The 19,054-nt window shown below is 42.2% G+C and overlaps 1 protein-coding gene and 1 pseudogene across 2 annotated transcripts in view; one reads left to right on the top strand and one right to left on the bottom strand.

Annotated features, from left to right (window-relative positions):
• The window catches only part of LOC149069448 (toll-like receptor Tollo pseudogene), a 174,534-nt pseudogene that overhangs the window by 146,218 nt on the left and 9,262 nt on the right, over window positions 1-19,054 (bottom strand). The window lies entirely within an intron of this gene.
• On the top strand, window positions 6,520-17,454 carry LOC149069449 (uncharacterized). Its single transcript, XM_089249931.1, has 2 exons — window positions 6,520-7,028; window positions 13,629-17,454. Exons 1-2 carry the CDS (start codon window positions 6,798-6,800, stop codon window positions 17,334-17,336), a joined length of 3,939 nt encoding a protein of 1,312 aa, XP_089106057.1. The 5' UTR covers window positions 6,520-6,797; the 3' UTR covers window positions 17,337-17,454.

The following is a 19,054-nucleotide window of genomic DNA, read 5'->3' as shown; positions in this document are numbered from 1 at the left end:
TAGTATAAGTGACATATTAACAATTGGGAGAGAGATATATCATGTTAATTACTTTGTCTATAAGTTACATGCAGTACTGTAAACAGTGTAACAGTGTCGACCAGAGCACTGATGCTATTTCACGAGGAACGGAAGAGACCTAAGCATCTCCACCTATATTCACCTGGTGCCACATTTGGGTGTGCATCACACGTGACAATGAACAGTAGCCGAAAATAAGAGAGTAGTTCGATGAATAAACTCTCATTATCATTGCAACTTCATCAGCAGATGGGCAGCTACTCGTCATGATGGGAAGCGCAAAGATTCCAGATCATCCAAGCCTTCCATTGGTCAGCAGTGTTGATGCCTAACGTCTAAAGGATCACGATGCACGGGTTTAGAAGGTATGCAGTGTATAACCTGTGAACACGGTGCCTAGTGTCACTGCTAGGTAAAAAGCCTAATAGCAGGGACATGCATCAGATGGGAGAATTCCATCACGAATTCGCATGGAGTCCTACGTTTTACGCGGCCAATATGAACTGTATTCGATGAATGCGACCAGACTAGCAGCTGGGAGATTATTGTGAGCGCCCAGCCTAAAATGTCTTTCGAACTTTTATAATCGAATCCAGTGAGCAGTGAATCTTCATATACCTTAGAAATCTGCGATTATCGTGGATTGTAGTGGATGAAGCCAACAGGTGTGTTCAAAGTTCACCTCGGAGAAAACACAAACTGTAACGCGTAGTTCCAATAACAGTGGTGCACTGGGAAAAGCAGCATCTCAATTTTCAATTGAGTTTTCAGCAGGAACCATGCCTGCTGACAGTGGTTCTCTAATTGGAGTGTTGTCCAATTGGTACATTTCATCATGAAAGAAAATAACGAACTATTTCGCGTGTGACTGTGACGCTAAAAGACACTGAACATCGAAATAGTGACATTCCAGTGCTTCGTTCAGGACGATTTTCAGATTTGGAATCATATGAAGAAGATAAATACATCTTCGAGTAAAAAAAAAAAAATTCAGCAAGAATTTCCGAATAACACATCAGGTGTTGTTCAAGTGTCTATATACAATATACTGTATAAGCTACATCTTTCCGATAGCAAACAGTGAATAATATACTAAGAAGTAGCATAGGTTGAAATATGTGTGTTTATATGTCTTACTGTGTTATATATTATGTTTCATTTATTTCGTATAGATTTTGGTGCATTTATTTTGTTTTATTAGTTAAGGTACTGCTTAGTGCATTTCAATTGAAGTATCACGATATTTGTTTACATTTTGGTGAGAGTGTACAACATGCGTATTCACGTATGCAATAGAAAGAAGTTGAGTTGACATGAAGAGAATATTAGATTGTTTGAATGTTCATTTCTAGCAACATGAATGGTAGTTCGCTAATATGCTGACACATTGTAAGGGAAAGAGAGTATCATCATCATCGCTCACCATGGAAAGGGGGGGAAAAAATGGATTTTTTTTTAGAAAAAGGGGAGGAATGTTAACTAGCTCGTGCTAGTTAAAATAGAAATATAGAATAGAGGGAATATTTAAAATTATTATTTTCAGATATATTTAAAATTTGATAGTTTGGAGTATTTTAATTTGATTTTGGATTTAACTATTTAGAACTGTAGGTCAGGCGCCGATAGCAGGCGACAGTAACCGATATACTATAGTACAGCAAACAAATAATTGAACAATAGGAACGTAAATAAGAATGGTTGTTTATGGATGGTAGACATGTTTCTTGAGGGTTTAAAGTAAGTGGCGTCATGTCGATGGAAGAAGCTTTGTCCAAGCGGTGGGAACATAGTCCCAATTAAAAAAAGAAATACAATCACAGGCCGATGTAAGTAGATGGGGCAATCGCCATTCATTAGGGAATCTTTTAGTTACCGTCACAACGCATCTGGTCGGTTGTACTTCAGGGGTGCCCTAGGCAAAAGGGATCGTCCGAGGAGTGTTTTCTTGGAGAGAAAGCGGGGAATCGAAGAAAATAAAGGGGACCAACGCGAATGAATAGACAAATTTCAAGATTGAGAATAGTTGACGGCCATTTAAGTAGAAGTAGAATCCCTTTATTTAGGGGGTGCAATTAAAGTATAACAGAGGATCTAAAATGCCGAGTGTTAGTCATGGGAAGCTTCAATGTAGGTTAGGCCATGGCCGTTGGGGTTCTCGGGGTCCTGAAGGGAGAGTCGCTTGGACAAAGAAATTAGGGATGGATCGGCAGTGGCCAATCTTATGAATAAACCTTCAAGAAACGAATAGAAACTTAGAGATGATGGGTAAAATATCAAATCAAATTAAATGGGTGGAGTTTTCCAAGGGACGGGGGACGTCCGAAATGAAATCTTAAAGGGATGAGAAAATCTGGATACGGGGGAATTGAGAATTGGAGAGTTAGAAATGCAGTAACGAAACTAGACTGAAAAAGAGATGACTTGTGAAGACGAGAGTTGTAATCAGAGGAATCGTTTCTTGGCTGCGATGAGTGTCTAAGGGGCTAAAGCTAAAGACTGGAGAAGGGTCTCACCTGGTGAGTGATGCATGGATTATATTCTCTCTCCCATATGTGACATATAGTGTAGGTACTAGTAATTAATTGTTTTGGGGGCGAACTGAGATGTAATGGAAAATCACGGGTCATATAATGTTCAGGGCCAAGAACCTAATTGTTTTGGGGGCCAACCGAAGATTTTGTTAAGTATCCTTGAATGGAATATGTATTAATAATTTTTAATAAGGATGATGATATGGCATGAAAAATACAAGTTGCATTAATTCAATTAACTAGAGTGTAAATAAACTAATTAACTTCCAGCATCTCGTGTATGACTACTTTGTGTAAACTTTGCCTGGGTTATTATACTTTAAATATACACAACGCAATTTGAAATCATTGAACGGCATTCGCTTACGTACTTACGAGAACGGCCTCAAACCCGAACGGGCTAACACGATGACATTCCACTCGTAGATTACATAGCCAGTTCAGGTTCTTGCACCGCAGCTTACGTTGTTGCAGAGACTGGGCGTCCAGTCACCATGGTGTTCGTTTTCGTTTAGATGCAATGTCTTCATTCTTCTATTCATGTCCCAAAAAGACGCACCTACAATGAGTAGATCTGAGTAGGGGGAAATTAGCGGTTCTGGTGCACAATAGGCCTCCCCACGAGAACAATGGGTGCTCCCCTTTGCTGCCCACCTGCTCCCCTTTGCTCCCACGCGATAAGGGATGCTGCTGCCCCGCGATAAGAGAATGAGGGACACTAGATGGCGCTTTACTGTTTTTTTTTTCCTAAATTAAATTTTTTATTGGGGGTCATTATTAAATTAAAATTGTTTATGTCTAAGAAGGATCTTTCCTTCATTCCCACGAAGAGGACGGAAAACTTTTTTTTTTTTTTCATTAGGGGTCGTTCTTAAATTAAATTTTTTATGTCACATCTTAAATTGCATCCCAAAATATCGGGTTGTTCTTAAATAAAATTTTTTTATGGCACACAACACTCCATCTTTCTTAAATTAAACTTTTTTTTTATGTCAGTTTTCCAGTCTCAACAATAACGTCACCCTCTGTATACCGGGGCTATGGGGCACTCAAAGTCACGTGATCAACTGTGTCCTACTTTTTTCATCCTAGAAAGCTAATGACGAAAATTAAAGTTTCCAACATCATTAAAATATCGCATGATGTCACATTAGGGATCGTTCTTAAATTATCGTTTTCTCCAACTTACTTTTTTTTTTTTCAAACAGGTTTGATGAGGGTTTAAATTATTTTTTTAAAATAAAAAAAAAATTATCTAGTTTAGCAAATACGATACCAAGGAACCTTTCCCAAATTAAATTTTTTAAATCACATCAGGGATCTTTCTTAAATTGCATCCTAAAATATTGTTGTTTTTTTTCAAAGAAGTTTGATGAGGGTTTGAATTACTTTAAAATAAAAAATTATCGTTTTTTTACGATGCAAGTCCTTCTTACTTTTTATGTCAGTTTTCCCAAGTCTGACTAAGAAAAGTCCCGATAAGTTTCCACGCTTTTTTAACCGTTCTTAATTTTTTTAATGTAAAAAGTTTTCTTCCCACACAAATTAAATCCCTAAAAAAGTTCTCACCAAGATGAGCTTAGCTGTAAAAAAAAATAATAAAACAAGGGAGCAATAAAATACAGAGTCATTTTATACGAATCAAGTTTTCATTTATTTCAAATAATTTTCTTCTATCTTTGATTTCAAAACATCAAAATCAATCGCATCAAAACATTTTTCTACGACATTGTAATTTTCCACAAGAATTTTTGCGACTTCGCGAAAGTCAATCAAAGTTATAGCGTGATCGGAATATTTGTAATACATGTCATCTACCTGCAGACATTCATGGCCCAGCTGATTGGCATAGCCCATAGAGCATCCATGACAATCAATAACATTTCCAATGGTAACTGAAAGTTTTTCACTCACCAGTTTAGCGAGAACATCTGTAATATCCAAAGAGTTTGTCCCTTTAGTCTGGATTTCACGCACACACAATTTGAGATAGTCCAAGCAGAGTGTTTTCTGGATGAACTTGGTGATAACACTATGAAGCTGTTGTTTTTCATCACACCAGAAAAGTTTATCTGCTACGCAAAACGACATCTTGACGATGTTTCCAAAACACTGAAACTTTTCACCGTTGCGATGAATAGGTTGAATGATCACAGCATCACCGCTGTAATCCGCTATCAAATTCTCGGACACTAAGAATGTTCTGCCGACGCGTTGAGACATACTACGACGGGAGAATTCAGTTAGCAAGCATTGCCACACGTATGGAGAAAGAGTCACGCCGTTCTTGCCTGGCTTCACGAGTCCCTCTTCTTCGTAGTATTCGCGTATGTGAACTTTCACTTCCCCGTTGAAGATCACTACACTAACATAAAAGTTCTCTTCGATGTGGAATATGTTGGTTGGTAGTTGGCTTTTATCGAAGCCACTGCTGCGAGATCTCTTAGCTGGTGGTGATTCTGCCACGGCTTTCCTCTTTGTCTGGACTATTTTCCGGAACGTGAGACTAACGCGAACGTCTTTGACTTTCGAGTCCTTTGGAATCGCGTGACGCCACAGCTGGTTAGTTGGAGGTAGCATTGTCAAGAGGCTGTTGTGCTCGAGGATTCGGTCCACGGACTTGTGCTCCCGACGAGAGAAGATGATTTTTCTTTCAGCGCCCAGGGAGAGGCAAGCGATGGGATGATCTTTCACGAGCTGCGTCTCATCATCGGAGTGAGGGGAGATGCTCTTCTGTCCATCAGAGTATCGGTTGATGACAACGAAGTTGTAGTCGTAACCTGTGATGCTCTCGACCACAGCTTTCAAATCCAATAGGAGAGGCGTCCACGGTTGGGCTTGGAGCTTCATTCCAGAAAATTTGTAGAATAAATCGGGGTCGCCGTAGGCTGCGTGTTGGCGGGGCATTGGATAAGTCCTATCACCGAACTTGAAGATGCATTCCTCGGCCGGACGGTATACGATTTCCCTTTCAAGTTGTCGTAGCACAGCATTGGGTTGTTCCAGAACGTTTTGTGCGTATTCAAAGCAAAGACTTGTCATTTTTTTTTTTCTAAACGAGAAGAGTGACAACACATTCAATCCGCAAATCTCACGATAAGAAAAAATAGATGAAAATTATTCCCCAAACCAATGAAATATATATATTTTTTTTTTCGATTACGCATGAACAAATAATTAAAAAAAAATTGTAACTATTATTAAAAAAAAAAAAAAAAAAAAAAAAAAAAAAAAAAAAAAAAAAAAATTAGAAATTAATTTTAACTCTCTAACCATTCAGCGTACGCCATGACCTTCCCTCTAGCACAATGACCCTTTTGCAGAGGGTGAAAGCTGCAAGAAACGCTGTTTGTCGCTAGCGATTTAGGAAAGTTCAAGACTTCTACCGTTTTCAAATTAAATCGCTGCTCTAGAAATTTTTTTTTCTGCATGCAATTAACATAAATTTGACTAAACTTATTATTTACGCTTACGAGATGAATTTTCATCAATTTATAGTCGAAAAGACCTTCTTCCCATCCAATATTATGGATATTTTTACTAACCCAAACCATTTGCTTAAAATCTTCATCTGCAAGCTCATCGCTAGAAAAAGGTGGCAGATAGAGTGAATGATAAACTCTCCCTGTGCCTAAATTGAAGCAAGCCATTTCCTTAACTACATATAGTCCATTTCTAAGCATTACCCCTTCCAGATCAAGTACACAAGAAGCCATAGTTATAAAAAAAAAAAAATTCTTACCGAGTGAGATTTGCGGAGAGAGAGCGTATCCAAGTGAACCGGAGAACTGAGTGAAGCAATTGCGTCTACCACACAGTTTATATATAATTGAACTAGTATGTGAATATACTATGTTGGAGTCAAATATAATCAGTACTATTGCATTGGCAAGCGCAAAAAATAAACAGTACCCCATTTGGTGATTTGATAGCACCAAAAAATAATCAGCAGTATAACATTCGACTGTATAAAAAATAATCAGTACTACATTTGGTTAGTCAAAAATAATCAGTATTGGCGAGCACAAGTTGAGTCAAAAATAATCAGTAGAGTGAGATTGTCACGAGTACCCAGATGCATGTGAGTCACCGCGATGACCGTCGGCTGTACATGAATCATCGATAACGCTCTGGTCATCACCTTTCGCGATAAAAAGTGTCGTCTTCACACGATCTCTCATTTCGTTTTTGATCTCAATAGAGTCAACTTCATTTCAGCTTTCTTTCTTCTTTCGCATTGGAAGTATGAGTTCTTTCGTGAATTTCGGGATTAATGAAGAAGATCTAGTTAGGTTGTTTGCTGATGAACAAAATTTCATTGATGAATGTCTCAACGATAATTTAATTAGTGGAAGTGAATTTAAATTTTTGGTAGAAGACGAGGAGAATTTCGTCAAACAATGTATGAGCATGAATAAGCGTATAATGGACGAAGCTGGACCGAGTGGTTATGCTCCACCAGAGAAGAAGAAAAAGGTCAGTGTTTTCTTTTAATTTTTTTTTTATTGGTAGAACTTTTTTGATCCATTATTTTATTTCATGTCGCGAGTTAAATTTTATTGCGTTTAAATTTCATTTCATGTCACGAGCTAAATTTCACTCTAATTCAAATTATTCGTGTCGCGAGTAAAATTTCGACACAAGAATTCAAATACATAGAAAAAAAAATATATTTTATTCAGTTGTATATGAGCACATCCGCAGACTCGTGAATCAATTTATACATTTGCGCACTGGTGAGATTAACGGCTTTCGTAGTGGGCGCATTTCCGCTAAAATAGCGTATATCGTAGGTTTTATTACAATACGTGAGAAAAATATTTCCTCCCAGCGGAAGAGAGGAATTACATCTTTCAAAGTCCATTTGATTTTTATATGTTGTTGCTATAAGAGTAAATAATATAACAATCAGTATCGTGAATATGGCGAACATTCTCTTGTGTCTTATCAGTTCTCCATTACTCTCCAATTCGTAGGACCAGCAGCTCGGTAAATCGAATGACGGTACATCCGTTTTCCATGCGATACCCTGCTTTCTATTGTTTTGATCGTAGATCACGGCTTCCACTGTTGTTGGCATTTCAAAGCTCTAACCAAATATGTTTCAAAAATGGGTTTTTTATATAATCTCTCGGAGCTCCGGTTTCTTCTAGCGCTTTCAGGAAAATTTCTTGACCCACCACGGGTGATTTTCTCCGACCGACCACACTTGATATCAAATCGCGAATGTCGCTTCCTTTGATGAGTCTGCTCTTATAAACGATCGAGCCGTTAGAATTAATTTTTAATATGTTCGGATGCTTATTTATATGCGTGATAATTTTTTCTGAGTGCCCTCTTTGCGATTTCGGGACAGAAATCAGAGCTATTGGTAATTCGTCAACTTTCTTTTTCTTCTCTTTTTCTACTTCTTGAATTTTCGGTTCTGGTAACCGCGGTGGATTGTTCTCGGCGACGTTGATTCTCTTGTTCAGCAGATTCTGATAGAGTTTAATTTTTATAGCTTCGGGCTCCTTGCTTCGCAGTATTTTCAACATCTCGTTGTCCAACTCAGAAAGCTGCTCTTTTGTGGTCACATGACGCGATAACAATTGTTCTGGAACCAGAGCGAATTTCTGTGCGTGCTCCATTATCTCGTGAACAAAGTGGCGAGGGTTTGTATGGCGGCTGGGATTAACTGGAACAAAAAACCTCCTTTCTGAATCAGCACGCGCTTTTTCTCGTATAGCGGCGTCTTTTTGCAGGCGAGTTTGCGAAGTGTATTTCTGTGCCTTTTCAGTTTATTTTTCTGTTTTGAGGATAACGGTATGACACCCTTCAAAATATTGAGTGAGCACTCGCAGACTGTCTTTAATGCTGATTTCGGTAATTTCTTCAACAAATCCTTACGTTTATTCCTCGGACAGGCAGAGAGTAGACGAAGCACTTGTTGCTTCTCCAATGCCATACTTATAAATAACGGTATTTTTATTCCAACCATATGCTATATGCTATAGCCTTCTTCAGCGCGCAGTGCTTTATCATGCTTTCGTGGCGACAACAGTTCGCGCTCACTTCTGGCAAGTCCACAATATTGGGGCAGAGAATGGCATCTAGATTATAAACCTTTAACCCGTACTGTTGCAGTAGCATCCGACACTTGTCGTGGCCTTTCGTATACAATACGACTTTTGATAATCGCTGCAAATGTTGCTCCAGCATTTCAAAGGGTACATCACCCGCCGACCACGATATTTCGTGTATGTTGTTGGTGACGTAGAGACATTGGTGTCTATCTCTAGGAGATAATTCCGAAAATTTTTTGGGCGGTTTGTATACAGAGTGAAAATTCTCTCTCGAATGCATGAAACACCACGCCAACTCCTTGATTATGAATGTTCTATCCGACAGCTGGAAACCCTCGACCTCTATCACTGCCGTCATTTTCAAAAATGGAAAGTTTCATTTCCTGGGTTTATAGATATATTGCGTCTGCCCAGGTAACACGTTAGTGCGCAAGCGCATTTCTTCCTCCGTCTCGGGCCGTAAATCTACCATTAAATACGAATACGGTTTTTTCGTGCTATCTTCGAACACCTCGTTGAAAAATTTGATTTTGCTGGGAAACAGCTGACGTCCCAGGTGGGTCACTTGACTGACATCTCTTCTATTTTTGAATAGAAACATATACTGTGCGTTCAGAGAAACGTTTCTCATTTCCCGCCCATGATGAAACACGTTCTGCACAATGAAAATCACTGTCAATTTTCTGTGGTGGCTGTACTTTGTGAAAAGGTTTGCTAATTTTTTTTCGCCGGATAGCTCGTTCATGAGATCATCTAAAATCACCAAGCTGTCTTCTTCCACGCTTTCGAAATTGCTCCCCTCTCGAAACTCAACGTAGTCTTCCATATCTTCGAACAGGGTCTGATATTCGCCGTAAAACCATATAACTCGCTTCGGGTGAGGCTCTCGAAACATTTCGTTTCTGTGTTTTAATAGTTCTCTGAGAAAATATGTTTTTCCCGAACCGGTAGGTCCGGCAATGAGCACGGTGCTCGGATGTGTCAGCTTGAAAGGTTCCATAGTAAATGACAAAAAATTACGAATGCATTTTTTATTTAACAGAAAAATTTTTCTTTACAAAGCTTGCTACGCGCATATCGTTTTGCATATTAAAACGCGATACAATATTATTCATACTTTTGCCGATACATCGAGAATAGATAAAAAAAATCACATAGTGACCGCACACGGTTGTCTTATCTGATTGTAACATGACGTCATTATAGTCGACGCGCGAGTAGCGTCGTAGAAATCTGTTTATGTGTCCCTTCTTGAAATAGGTGGGCGGGTTCCCGTAAGAGTCGAAGAAATCAGCTCTCGCTTCGTTTTCGATGTAAATAGCCAACCAGTGCGTTCCGGGTTCATTCTCTCTGTCCGTGTTCACAACCAGTGCAGCGGGATAAGCGATCACATTTTCGGGTAAATTGTCACTCGCAAAAACACCTAGGAAAGCCTTTCGAGTGTGGGGGTGTGTCGAGAGGGCGTGCTCTATCTGTTTAGTGTTCATCCCGCAAAGTCACACAAGACGCTTCTGGACTTTGTTATTTCCACCAACGATTCGAATTCGGCAAATATGATAACCGACACGGTCTTGGTCAAGGCTGAGGAGAACTTGAGTTCCACTCGCAGATTACCCTGCTTTTGTAGGTGCACGTGTCCGCAGTCACTCATGTCGGGTATCAGGTTGAAGGCGAAGAGGCTGTAACCGCCGGCTTCATATTCTTCTCTGCTCACGTCACATCCTTTATCTTCTCCGGGCCTTCCGGTGCCCACGAAGAGTGTGTTGTAGGCTCTGATGACGTGTCTGTTCCTAAAGTCTGGTTGTAGCGACGTGTGGGGGACGGGTCTTCCATCGATAGAAACAGAAACAAAGTTGACGTTGTTGTGCTTGAAGTCGAAGGGGTTCAAACCGAACGTTCCGTTGAATGCTTCCGTGTCCACCATGCCCATAACCAATCGCTTAGGCATGACACCCAGAAATACGTTATCTTGCACGAAACTCATGCTTCCCATGGATATCGAATAGACCTTGCATATCACGCGGTTAATGCAATATTTGGCTGTTGTTTTCTCGAGCGCCATGGCATGCGCTACAGCCACAGCAGGATTCATTCTTACTTTACGCACAAAAATACTCGCTTGCTCGATAACCACGTCGCAACCCTGAGCAGCAGTGATCAGAAAGAACTCGGGTTTCGATCGAACCAGTCTCATCTTCAAGTCCACGAGAGAGAGCATCAGCTTCGGTTGATAGAATATGTCGACGTGAGGCACGCCCATCATTTCAAAAGAATTTTCCGCGAGTTTTGCTCTCTTCTTGGCCCCTTCGTTCTTGGTGAGGTCAGACATGTGACCTGCAGTGTCCTTGTAGAACCCCTCGGCTGTCAGGGGTCCTCTCTTTGCATCCGATCCGTAGTTAAGCAGTGTTTCCAGGTAAGCTCGATACGGATAAGTGTGTGATGAGTTCGTGAGCGTTCTCCCGTTCAGCGAGACGTCAATCTGGGAGAAGAGGGAGTGTAGGAAATTATTCGCCGTCGATACGGCTTCGTCGGATTCTGGTTTTGTCACCTTTACTCTGACATACAGCTGAGTGGCAGAAAGGTCTATGTATTCTTCGGCACTACCGGCCACGTGAAATTCGAGGGGGGCCCCCGAATCACGCACTTGAGATATGGGATGGTACTGGACCCACTCGGCTGATTCTATAGAGGTTTCCGTGGGTGGCACCGTGAACAGATCGGCTTCGCTTTTCAAACATTCATGAGAATTTTCGTGGATTAAAGCCATCGCTGAATATATCGGATGTCGACAGCTTTCTAGCTCTCTTCTTACTGACAGTTTTCTTGACGAGTCTCTTCCTTTTATTCTTTCCTCCGAGCATGGATTTGACTTTACTGGCCGCCCTATCCGTGAGAGACCTTCCGGCTTCCTTGGCACGGTCGCGAGCAGCTACCTTTGCGTCTTTTCCTTGAACGATGTCGTTGGCGAAATCTACGCCCGAGCGTAACAGTTGAGATCCCACGGCCTTGGCACCTCGCTTCAACAGCGGTACGGCCGATCTGAAGAGAGAGCTGAATATGGATCCGAGGCCATAACCTCTTTGCAGAGCGCTACCCTGATAATATCCGAGTCCGTTTCCAGCCTGTGTCAGATAGTAATCGTTGATGCTGTGGGCACAGCTCCGGTACGGCTTATAATGCATGTCGCAGTCTAAAGTGTAGTTTCACTATCACCTTTCCACGTTGAAATGTGAAAAACTTCCCCATGTGCGTCCTTAAATACATGTGAACGATGTCGAAACTCTTTCTGGCTAGCGGCATGTAATGGGCGCGTTCGAAAGACACGCTGACTATATCCCCATCTTGGCCGCTAGTTTTTACGATTCTCAATAGCGGGGCGTAGGTGTTACCCACGACCTGAGGTTCAACCAGGTTGCAGTACACGTACAAGAGATGAAAGTCCAATTTAGGATCCGCTGTGAAAGGGCCATCGACGATGGTCGGGCCCTCTATCAAGCCGGGCTCGAAACCCAAGTTTTCAGCTATGCCGTGTCTGAGTCTGAGCTTGGCGTCTTTCTTGAGGTTCACCTTCACTTTTTTCGTGACTTTGTTGTACGTCACACCGATCTTGTCTTGAAAATTTTGAGTGGATATGGCTTTGATCAGTTCAGGGGTCGTCTCGTAGAAACCCGGGGCTATGCGACCGGTCTTCATTACCTTGTTACCGACATCGAATTCGAAAGTGTTTGTCTCTTTATTGATGTTGTGGAACGAATGGGGATAAATTATCTCTGACAGTGCGACTTCCATCTCGGATTCGAACTCCAGGGTGTTTGGGAGTTTAACCACGAAATTCGAGAGCGTGTTGTCTGGAAAAAAGTCCATGGAGGCATCGCTGGGTAAAGTGAGATAGAAAGAAGCCATCTCGAAAGTGACAGATGCGTGCGCTGTTTCCGGGTTTTTATAGCACTACCCACGAGTTGAATTTTTTCGGATAACCTCGAAATTTCACGAGGTACTGGACTATTCCTTTTCTTCTCCTCTTCTTCAAAACTTTTTCTATCGGGAATTTCTCTCCCATCTTAACACCGACCATCTCTTCGGCGTAGAAGGTGCCCTTGATTTCTTCCCCCATCAGATCTTTGAGTCGGTAAACGGGAATTTCCCTTCTAATGCACTCGCTCACCACGAATATCTCCTCGGTGAAATTGGACTCGTAACCCCTCTCGAAAGTGTGCTTCGATCTGCTAATGCGCACATGATCACCCACTTTAAACTTACATTCTTGTTTCTTGGATGTATTCCCATAGAGATTGTTCCACACCTCCGACTCGTTTCCAGGGTTCACGTCAACGGGTCTCATTTTTATAGATCTGTGATACCTGTGATTGTAGCTCCACACGAGATCTTCGATCATTTCGATGTAGCGATAAGTGTTCTTGGCAGTGAAGTACTTGTACATCCAGTTTCTGAGCGACCTGTTCCACCTCTCCACCACGCTGGCTTTGATCTGTTCGTTCTCCGTAGTGAAAAACTTAACGCCTTGACGCTTTAGATAACGCTGTACTGGCGCGGCTATAAATTCTCGCCCCTTATCGCTCTGTAGCGCTACTGGTTGACGTTGCTGAAAGATGCTTTCTAAAGCTTTGACCACGTTGTCACCGGTCTTTCTTTTGAGGGGTATGACGAAACCATATTTGGAGAAGACGTCGATGCACGTTAAAAGATAGTTGTAACCATCGTTGTGAATTGCTAGATTACGCATGTCCACCAAGTCGATTTGAAATTGACTGTTCAGACCGGCCACTATTGTTTTGTTGCGGGGAAACACTTTTTTAATGGATCTGTGTAACGTGTACGCTCTCTCGCCAGCCAACCAATCTCTGATTTCTTTTTTCTTTGATGACTTGAGCACGCGCTTGAGGGCGGATACGCCACCGAAACTAGCGGGAAGACGTGGGTTTCTGTATCTCTCATCCATTGCTTGTGTTAGACTTACGTGTCCTACATTCCCTTTTTATTTGTTTTTCAGGAGCGACACCTATGCGAGACGTGCGGCAAGGAGTTTTCCCTACGTCGGAATCTAAACCGTCATAGGTTGACGCATGGTGAACGCCAGCACAAGTGCATGGAGTGCGGTGCAGCTTTTCACCGCAATAGTCACCTCATGCGCCACCAACGCAACATGGGCCACGCCCCCCAAAGAGCATCACCTCATCTTGGAGGAGCACCGAACCATCTCCGAGCACCACCGCAGCTAGGAGGGGCACCTCATCTTGGAGGAGCATCCCAGCAAGGCGGGGAAGCGCCCCAGCCTGGGGCACCGAGCCATCACCGAGTACCACCGCAGCTGGGAGGAGGGCAAGTCAGACGCGCTTTAGATATGTTGTCGACGCACGAATTGACCCCCGAGCCTGGCACCGAAATGGACATGACGACCTTCCTCGACAGCGTGAGAGAGGAGTTGACGCGGCTGTTGAGGGAGGACATGACCACCCACAGGTCCCTTAAATGGAACATCGTCGCGACTGCTGTTTTTTCCAGGAAAGGAAGTGACGGCGAGGACGAGTTCTGCAACGGGTATCTTCGAAGTAAAATGCTCACCACTTTAACCGCCGACCAGATAGAAGAGCACCTACAAATAGCCTTCGTAAAGGTAAAGCAGGCGACAGAGGATTTTGAAGGCAGCGGAAGTGGTTGGGTACTCGAGCGCGTGCTCTTGCTTGAGCTAAACACGGCGCGGTACCAACCACTAGCGGCCGCCACCTACATTCCGCTGCCGAAGGGGGTAGCCACCAGGAAAGCCGTGATAAATATAAAAAACGATGACGAGAAATGCTTTCTCTGGTGTGTGTTGGCTGCCCTACACCCGGTGAAGCAAAACCCCGAAAGGGTGTTCAACTATATCCAGTATGAGAGCGAGCTGGATACCAGTGGACTTTCATACCCGGTGACTTTAAAACAAATCCCACGTTTTGAAAAATCGAATGCATTACGCATCAACGTTTTTGGGTTGGAGGGGGGAGAAGTCTTTCCTCTCAGGATTAGTGAGGCAACATCACAATCCGTGATAAATCTCCTATTAATCAGCAGCGAGACAACGTCACACTACTGTCTCATCAACAACATGTCTCGTTTGCTGTCATATACCACCAAGTATGAAGGAGCGTCACACTTTTGTGAATATTGCTTGCAACGCTTCTCCTCCCCCGAGCATTTGTATGCGCATGAACCGCTGTGTCAGTCGCATGGACCTCAGCGCGTGACGTATCCCGGTGAAGGCGAGAACGTGATGCAATTCAAGAACCACCATTACCAGCTTCGTGTCCCGTACGTCATTTACGCGGACTTCGAGGCGATCTTGGAGAAGGTGGAGGGATGCGCTCGTGATCCATCGATCTCCAGCACCACCCAGAAGAGCCTTCACCGCCCCTGTGGTTTCGCGTACACAGTCGTGGGACCCGATGGTGTGTATGTGAAGGAGCCCACAATATACAGGGGTGAAGACTGCGTGGATGTCTTTTTCCGGTGTCTGGTGGAAGAAGAGCGAGTCATCATGGGCAAGCTCGACAACCCGGTGCCTTTACAGATGACAGAAGATGATGATTATATTTTTATGAATGCAACCACTTGCATGGTGTGTGAGCAACCTCTCGGCAACGACAGGGTCCGTGACCATTGCCACATCACCGGTGATTTTAGAGCTGCACTTCATCAGAAGTGCAACCTCCAGCTCAGGTTGAGACGCCACATCCCGGTGATATTCCACAACCTTCAGAATTACGACTCGCATTTCCTGATGCAAGGACTTAACCTCTACTCGGATCGCAGGATCCAGGTGATTGGGCGGAATATGGAAAAATTCATTTCCTTTTCTCTCGGTCGCCTGCGATTCCTCGATTCAAACCAGTTCCTATCAGCATCTTTGGAATGTCTTGTGCAAGCGATGAACCCTGGTGATTTTAAAAACATGCTAAAATGCTTCGGTAACAAGAGTCATCTTCTTGAACGCAAGGGATGCTATCCCTACGAGTATGTTGACTCGTTCCAGAAATTCGAAGATCCGGTGCTACCCCCAAGAGAGGCCTTTTACACCTCTCTGGGGGATCAACATATTTCCAGTGAGGAGTACGCATACGCGCATACCGTTTGGAGGGAATTCCAGTTGAAAAATCTCGGTGAATATCACGATCTCTATGTAAAGACTGACGTGCTGCTTCTCGGGGATGTGTTCGAGAGCTTTCGAAAACTCTGTCAAGAAAATTACAAGATCGATCCGGTGCATACGTTCACATCCCCGGGGTTGGCTTGGAATGCCTGCTTGAGAATGACCGGTGTGCAGTTGGAATTGATCAACGATCCCGATATGCACCTCTTCTTGGAGAAAGGCATCAGGGGCGGCGTCTCTGTCATCTCCAAGCGGTATGCGCGAGCGAATAACCCTTTAGTTCCCGGTTACAAACCCAGTGATCCTACATCATATATTATGTATTTTGACGTGAATAATTTATATGGAAAGTGTATGATGGAGCCCCTCCCGGTGAGAGACTTCAGATGGTTGTCCCCCAGTGAACTTGAGAGCATCGACTTTTTGAGTGTGGACGACAACGGCGCCAAGGGGTACATATTGGAAGTGGACTTGGAATACCCGGTGGAGCTACACGACGAGCATAACTGCTTCCCCTTGGCGGCTGAAAATATAGAAATTAAAAATGATATGCTGTCTCCATACATAAAAAAACCCGGTGATAAACCATCTAAAAAGCTCTCACCGAATCTGATGAACAAAACTTCCTATGTGATCCATTACCGGTGCCTGAAGTTATATACGTCGCTGGGAATGAAGCTGACGGGTGTTCGGCGTGCAATCGAGTTCACACAGGAGCCCTGGATACGCCCGTACATAGCGTTCAATACGGAAAAGAGGAAGCAAGCCCGGTGCGACTTCGAGAAGGACTTCTATAAGCTGCTCAACAACGCTGTGTACGGGAAATCACTAGAAAATCTGAGGAAGCACGTCGACATCCGTCTCGTGAACAACCAGAAGAGCTTGAAGAAACTGATATCATCCCCGGCATTCGAATGCTTCAGGATAATCACCGGTGAGTTAACCGTCATCAAGATGTTGAAAACGAAAATCCATCTGGACAGGCCAATATATACCGGTGTCACAATTTTGGACCTGTCCAAACACTTGATGGCGGACTTTCATTATAATTTCATGAAGAAAAAATACGGACCCAGTGTGGAAGTTTTGTTCACAGATACAGATTCATTCCTATATGAGATTAAAACCAGTGATATTTATAGTGATATGCGGGAGGAGCTCCACAGATTCGACACGTCAAATTACCCCGGTGATCATCCTCTGTTTAGCCTGCAGAATAAAAAAGTGGTGGGCGTTATGAAGGATGAGAACGGCGGTGAACCCGTTGTGGAATTCGTCGGTTTGCGTTCGAAAATGTATAGCATGGTCACAGCAGTCGCGGAGAAAAAGACCGCTAAAGGGGTCGTTCGTGCGGTTGTTAAAAAACAACTAAAACATCAAGATTATCTGGCTTGCCTCCGTAACCACTCCTCTATCAAAAATACTATGATAAAAATATCCTCCGTGAATCACAAACTGCAAACGGTCGCCCTGCGAAAAACATCGCTGTGCCCCCGTGACGATAAAAGATATATTCTCGGTGATGGTGTAAAAACATATGCGTATGGTCATTACGCAATCGCAACCGGATAGAGACGGTGCTGTAAATATTTTTTCATGTAAATATTTTTCATTCAATTATTTTTTCTTTTCATGTAAATATTTTTCATTCAATTATTTTTTTCTTTTCATGTAAATATTTTTCATTCAATTATTTTTTTTCTTACGTGTATATATATCTGAATAAATGAAAACTTGATTCGTATAAAATGACTCTGTATTTTATTGCTCCCTTGTTTTATTATTTTTTTTTACAGCTAAGCTCATCTTGGTGAGAACTTTTTTAGGGATTTAATTTGTGTGGGAAGAAAACTTTTTACATTAAAAAAATTAAGAACGGTTAAAAAAGCATGGAAACTTATCGGGACTTTTCTTAGTCAGACTTGGGAAAACTGACATAAAAAGTAAGAAGGACTTGCATCGTAAAAAAACGATAATTTTTTATTTTAAAGTAATTCAAACCCTCATCAAACTTCTTTGAAAAAAAACAACAATATTTTAGGATGCAATTTAAGAAAGATCCCTGATGTGATTTAAAAAATTTAATTTGGGAAAGGTTCCTTGGTATCGTATTTGCTAAACTAGATAATTTTTTTTTATTTTAAAAACATAATTTAAGCCCTCATCAAACCTGTTTGAAAAAAAAGTAAGTTAGAGAAAACGATAATTTAAGAACGATCCCTAATGTGACGTCATGCGATAATTTAATGATGTTGGAAACTTTAATTTTCGTCATTAGCTTTAATTTTCTAGGATGATTGGGAAAAAAGTAGAACCCAGTTGATCACGTGACTTTGAGTGCCCCATAGCCCCGGTATACACAGGGTGACGTCATTGTTGAGATTGAAAAAACTGATATAAAAAACTTTAATTTAAGAAAGGTTAGACATAAAAAAAGTAAGAACGGTTTTTCAGCCCGACGGGAAAGTTAAAAAACCATAATTCCCTCTTAGCGTTTGAAAACTTCTAGGAAAACTTTTTAGTCAGACTTGGGAAAACTGACATAAAAAATTTTAATTTAAGAACAACCCCCAATAAAAAATTTAATTTAGGAAAAAAAAAACAGTAAAGCGCCATCTAGTGTCCCTCATTCTCTTATCGCGGGGCAGCAGCATCCCTTATCGCGTGGGAGCAAAGGGGAGCAGGTGGGCAGCAAAGGGGAGCACCCATTGTTCTCGTGGGGAGGCCTATTGTGCACCAGAACCGCTAATTTCCCCCTACTGATCTGCTACTTTAACAATGGAAAATCTGGAATCGCAGGTGTGGCGGTGGCCATTGTAAATCAAAATTAAAATCAAGAGCTGATCGTGTTTCTTGCAGAAATAGTACTTACTAGATAATTTTGTTGGCAATGATGAAATTGTCTCAAATTCGAGGACGGTCAAGCCCAAATACATGTGATGCAAATAATATTAGTAACTGATAGATCATTGCATTCTTGTGTGGCTACAATTGTAAATGTTCAATAGGTTCCAGCCACGAAAACGCCGCTAATTACGTCTGCGCGACCTCAAGTTATAAGTAGGAGCAGTAGTGAATCTTTACGTGTGACTGGATGGTGTGTGGTCGTCATCGGTAAGTTTAATTCGTCGGTGGCCATCTTCATGCAGCAAATGTAAGTTCTCCAGTTTCATCTCACGCTGATAACTGAGCGGACTTTGCAGAACCCTTTTCTTAAAAACATATAGTTTATCTATACAAGGATGACGTCTCTCTCCGCTACCATACGAAGGTTTTTTAACAACTAGCCA

Source organism: Pholcus phalangioides, unplaced genomic scaffold (assembly GCF_987345545.1).
Source record: "Pholcus phalangioides strain wild (caught in Gottingen) unplaced genomic scaffold, Ppha-v1.0 ptg000022l_1, whole genome shotgun sequence".
NCBI classification, from domain to species: Eukaryota; Metazoa; Arthropoda; class Arachnida; order Araneae; family Pholcidae; genus Pholcus; species Pholcus phalangioides.
This window is presented reverse-complemented; position numbering and strand designations above follow the sequence as displayed.

Coding starts and splice junctions, on each gene's coding strand:
- LOC149069449 (XM_089249931.1), top strand. CDS start 6,798: ATGAGTTCTTTCGTGAATTTCGGGATTAATGAAGAAGATCTAGTTAGG. Junction 7,029..13,628: donor CACCAGAGAAGAAGAAAAAG/GTCAGTGTTTTC, acceptor TTTGTTTTTCAG/GAGCGACACCTATGCGAGAC.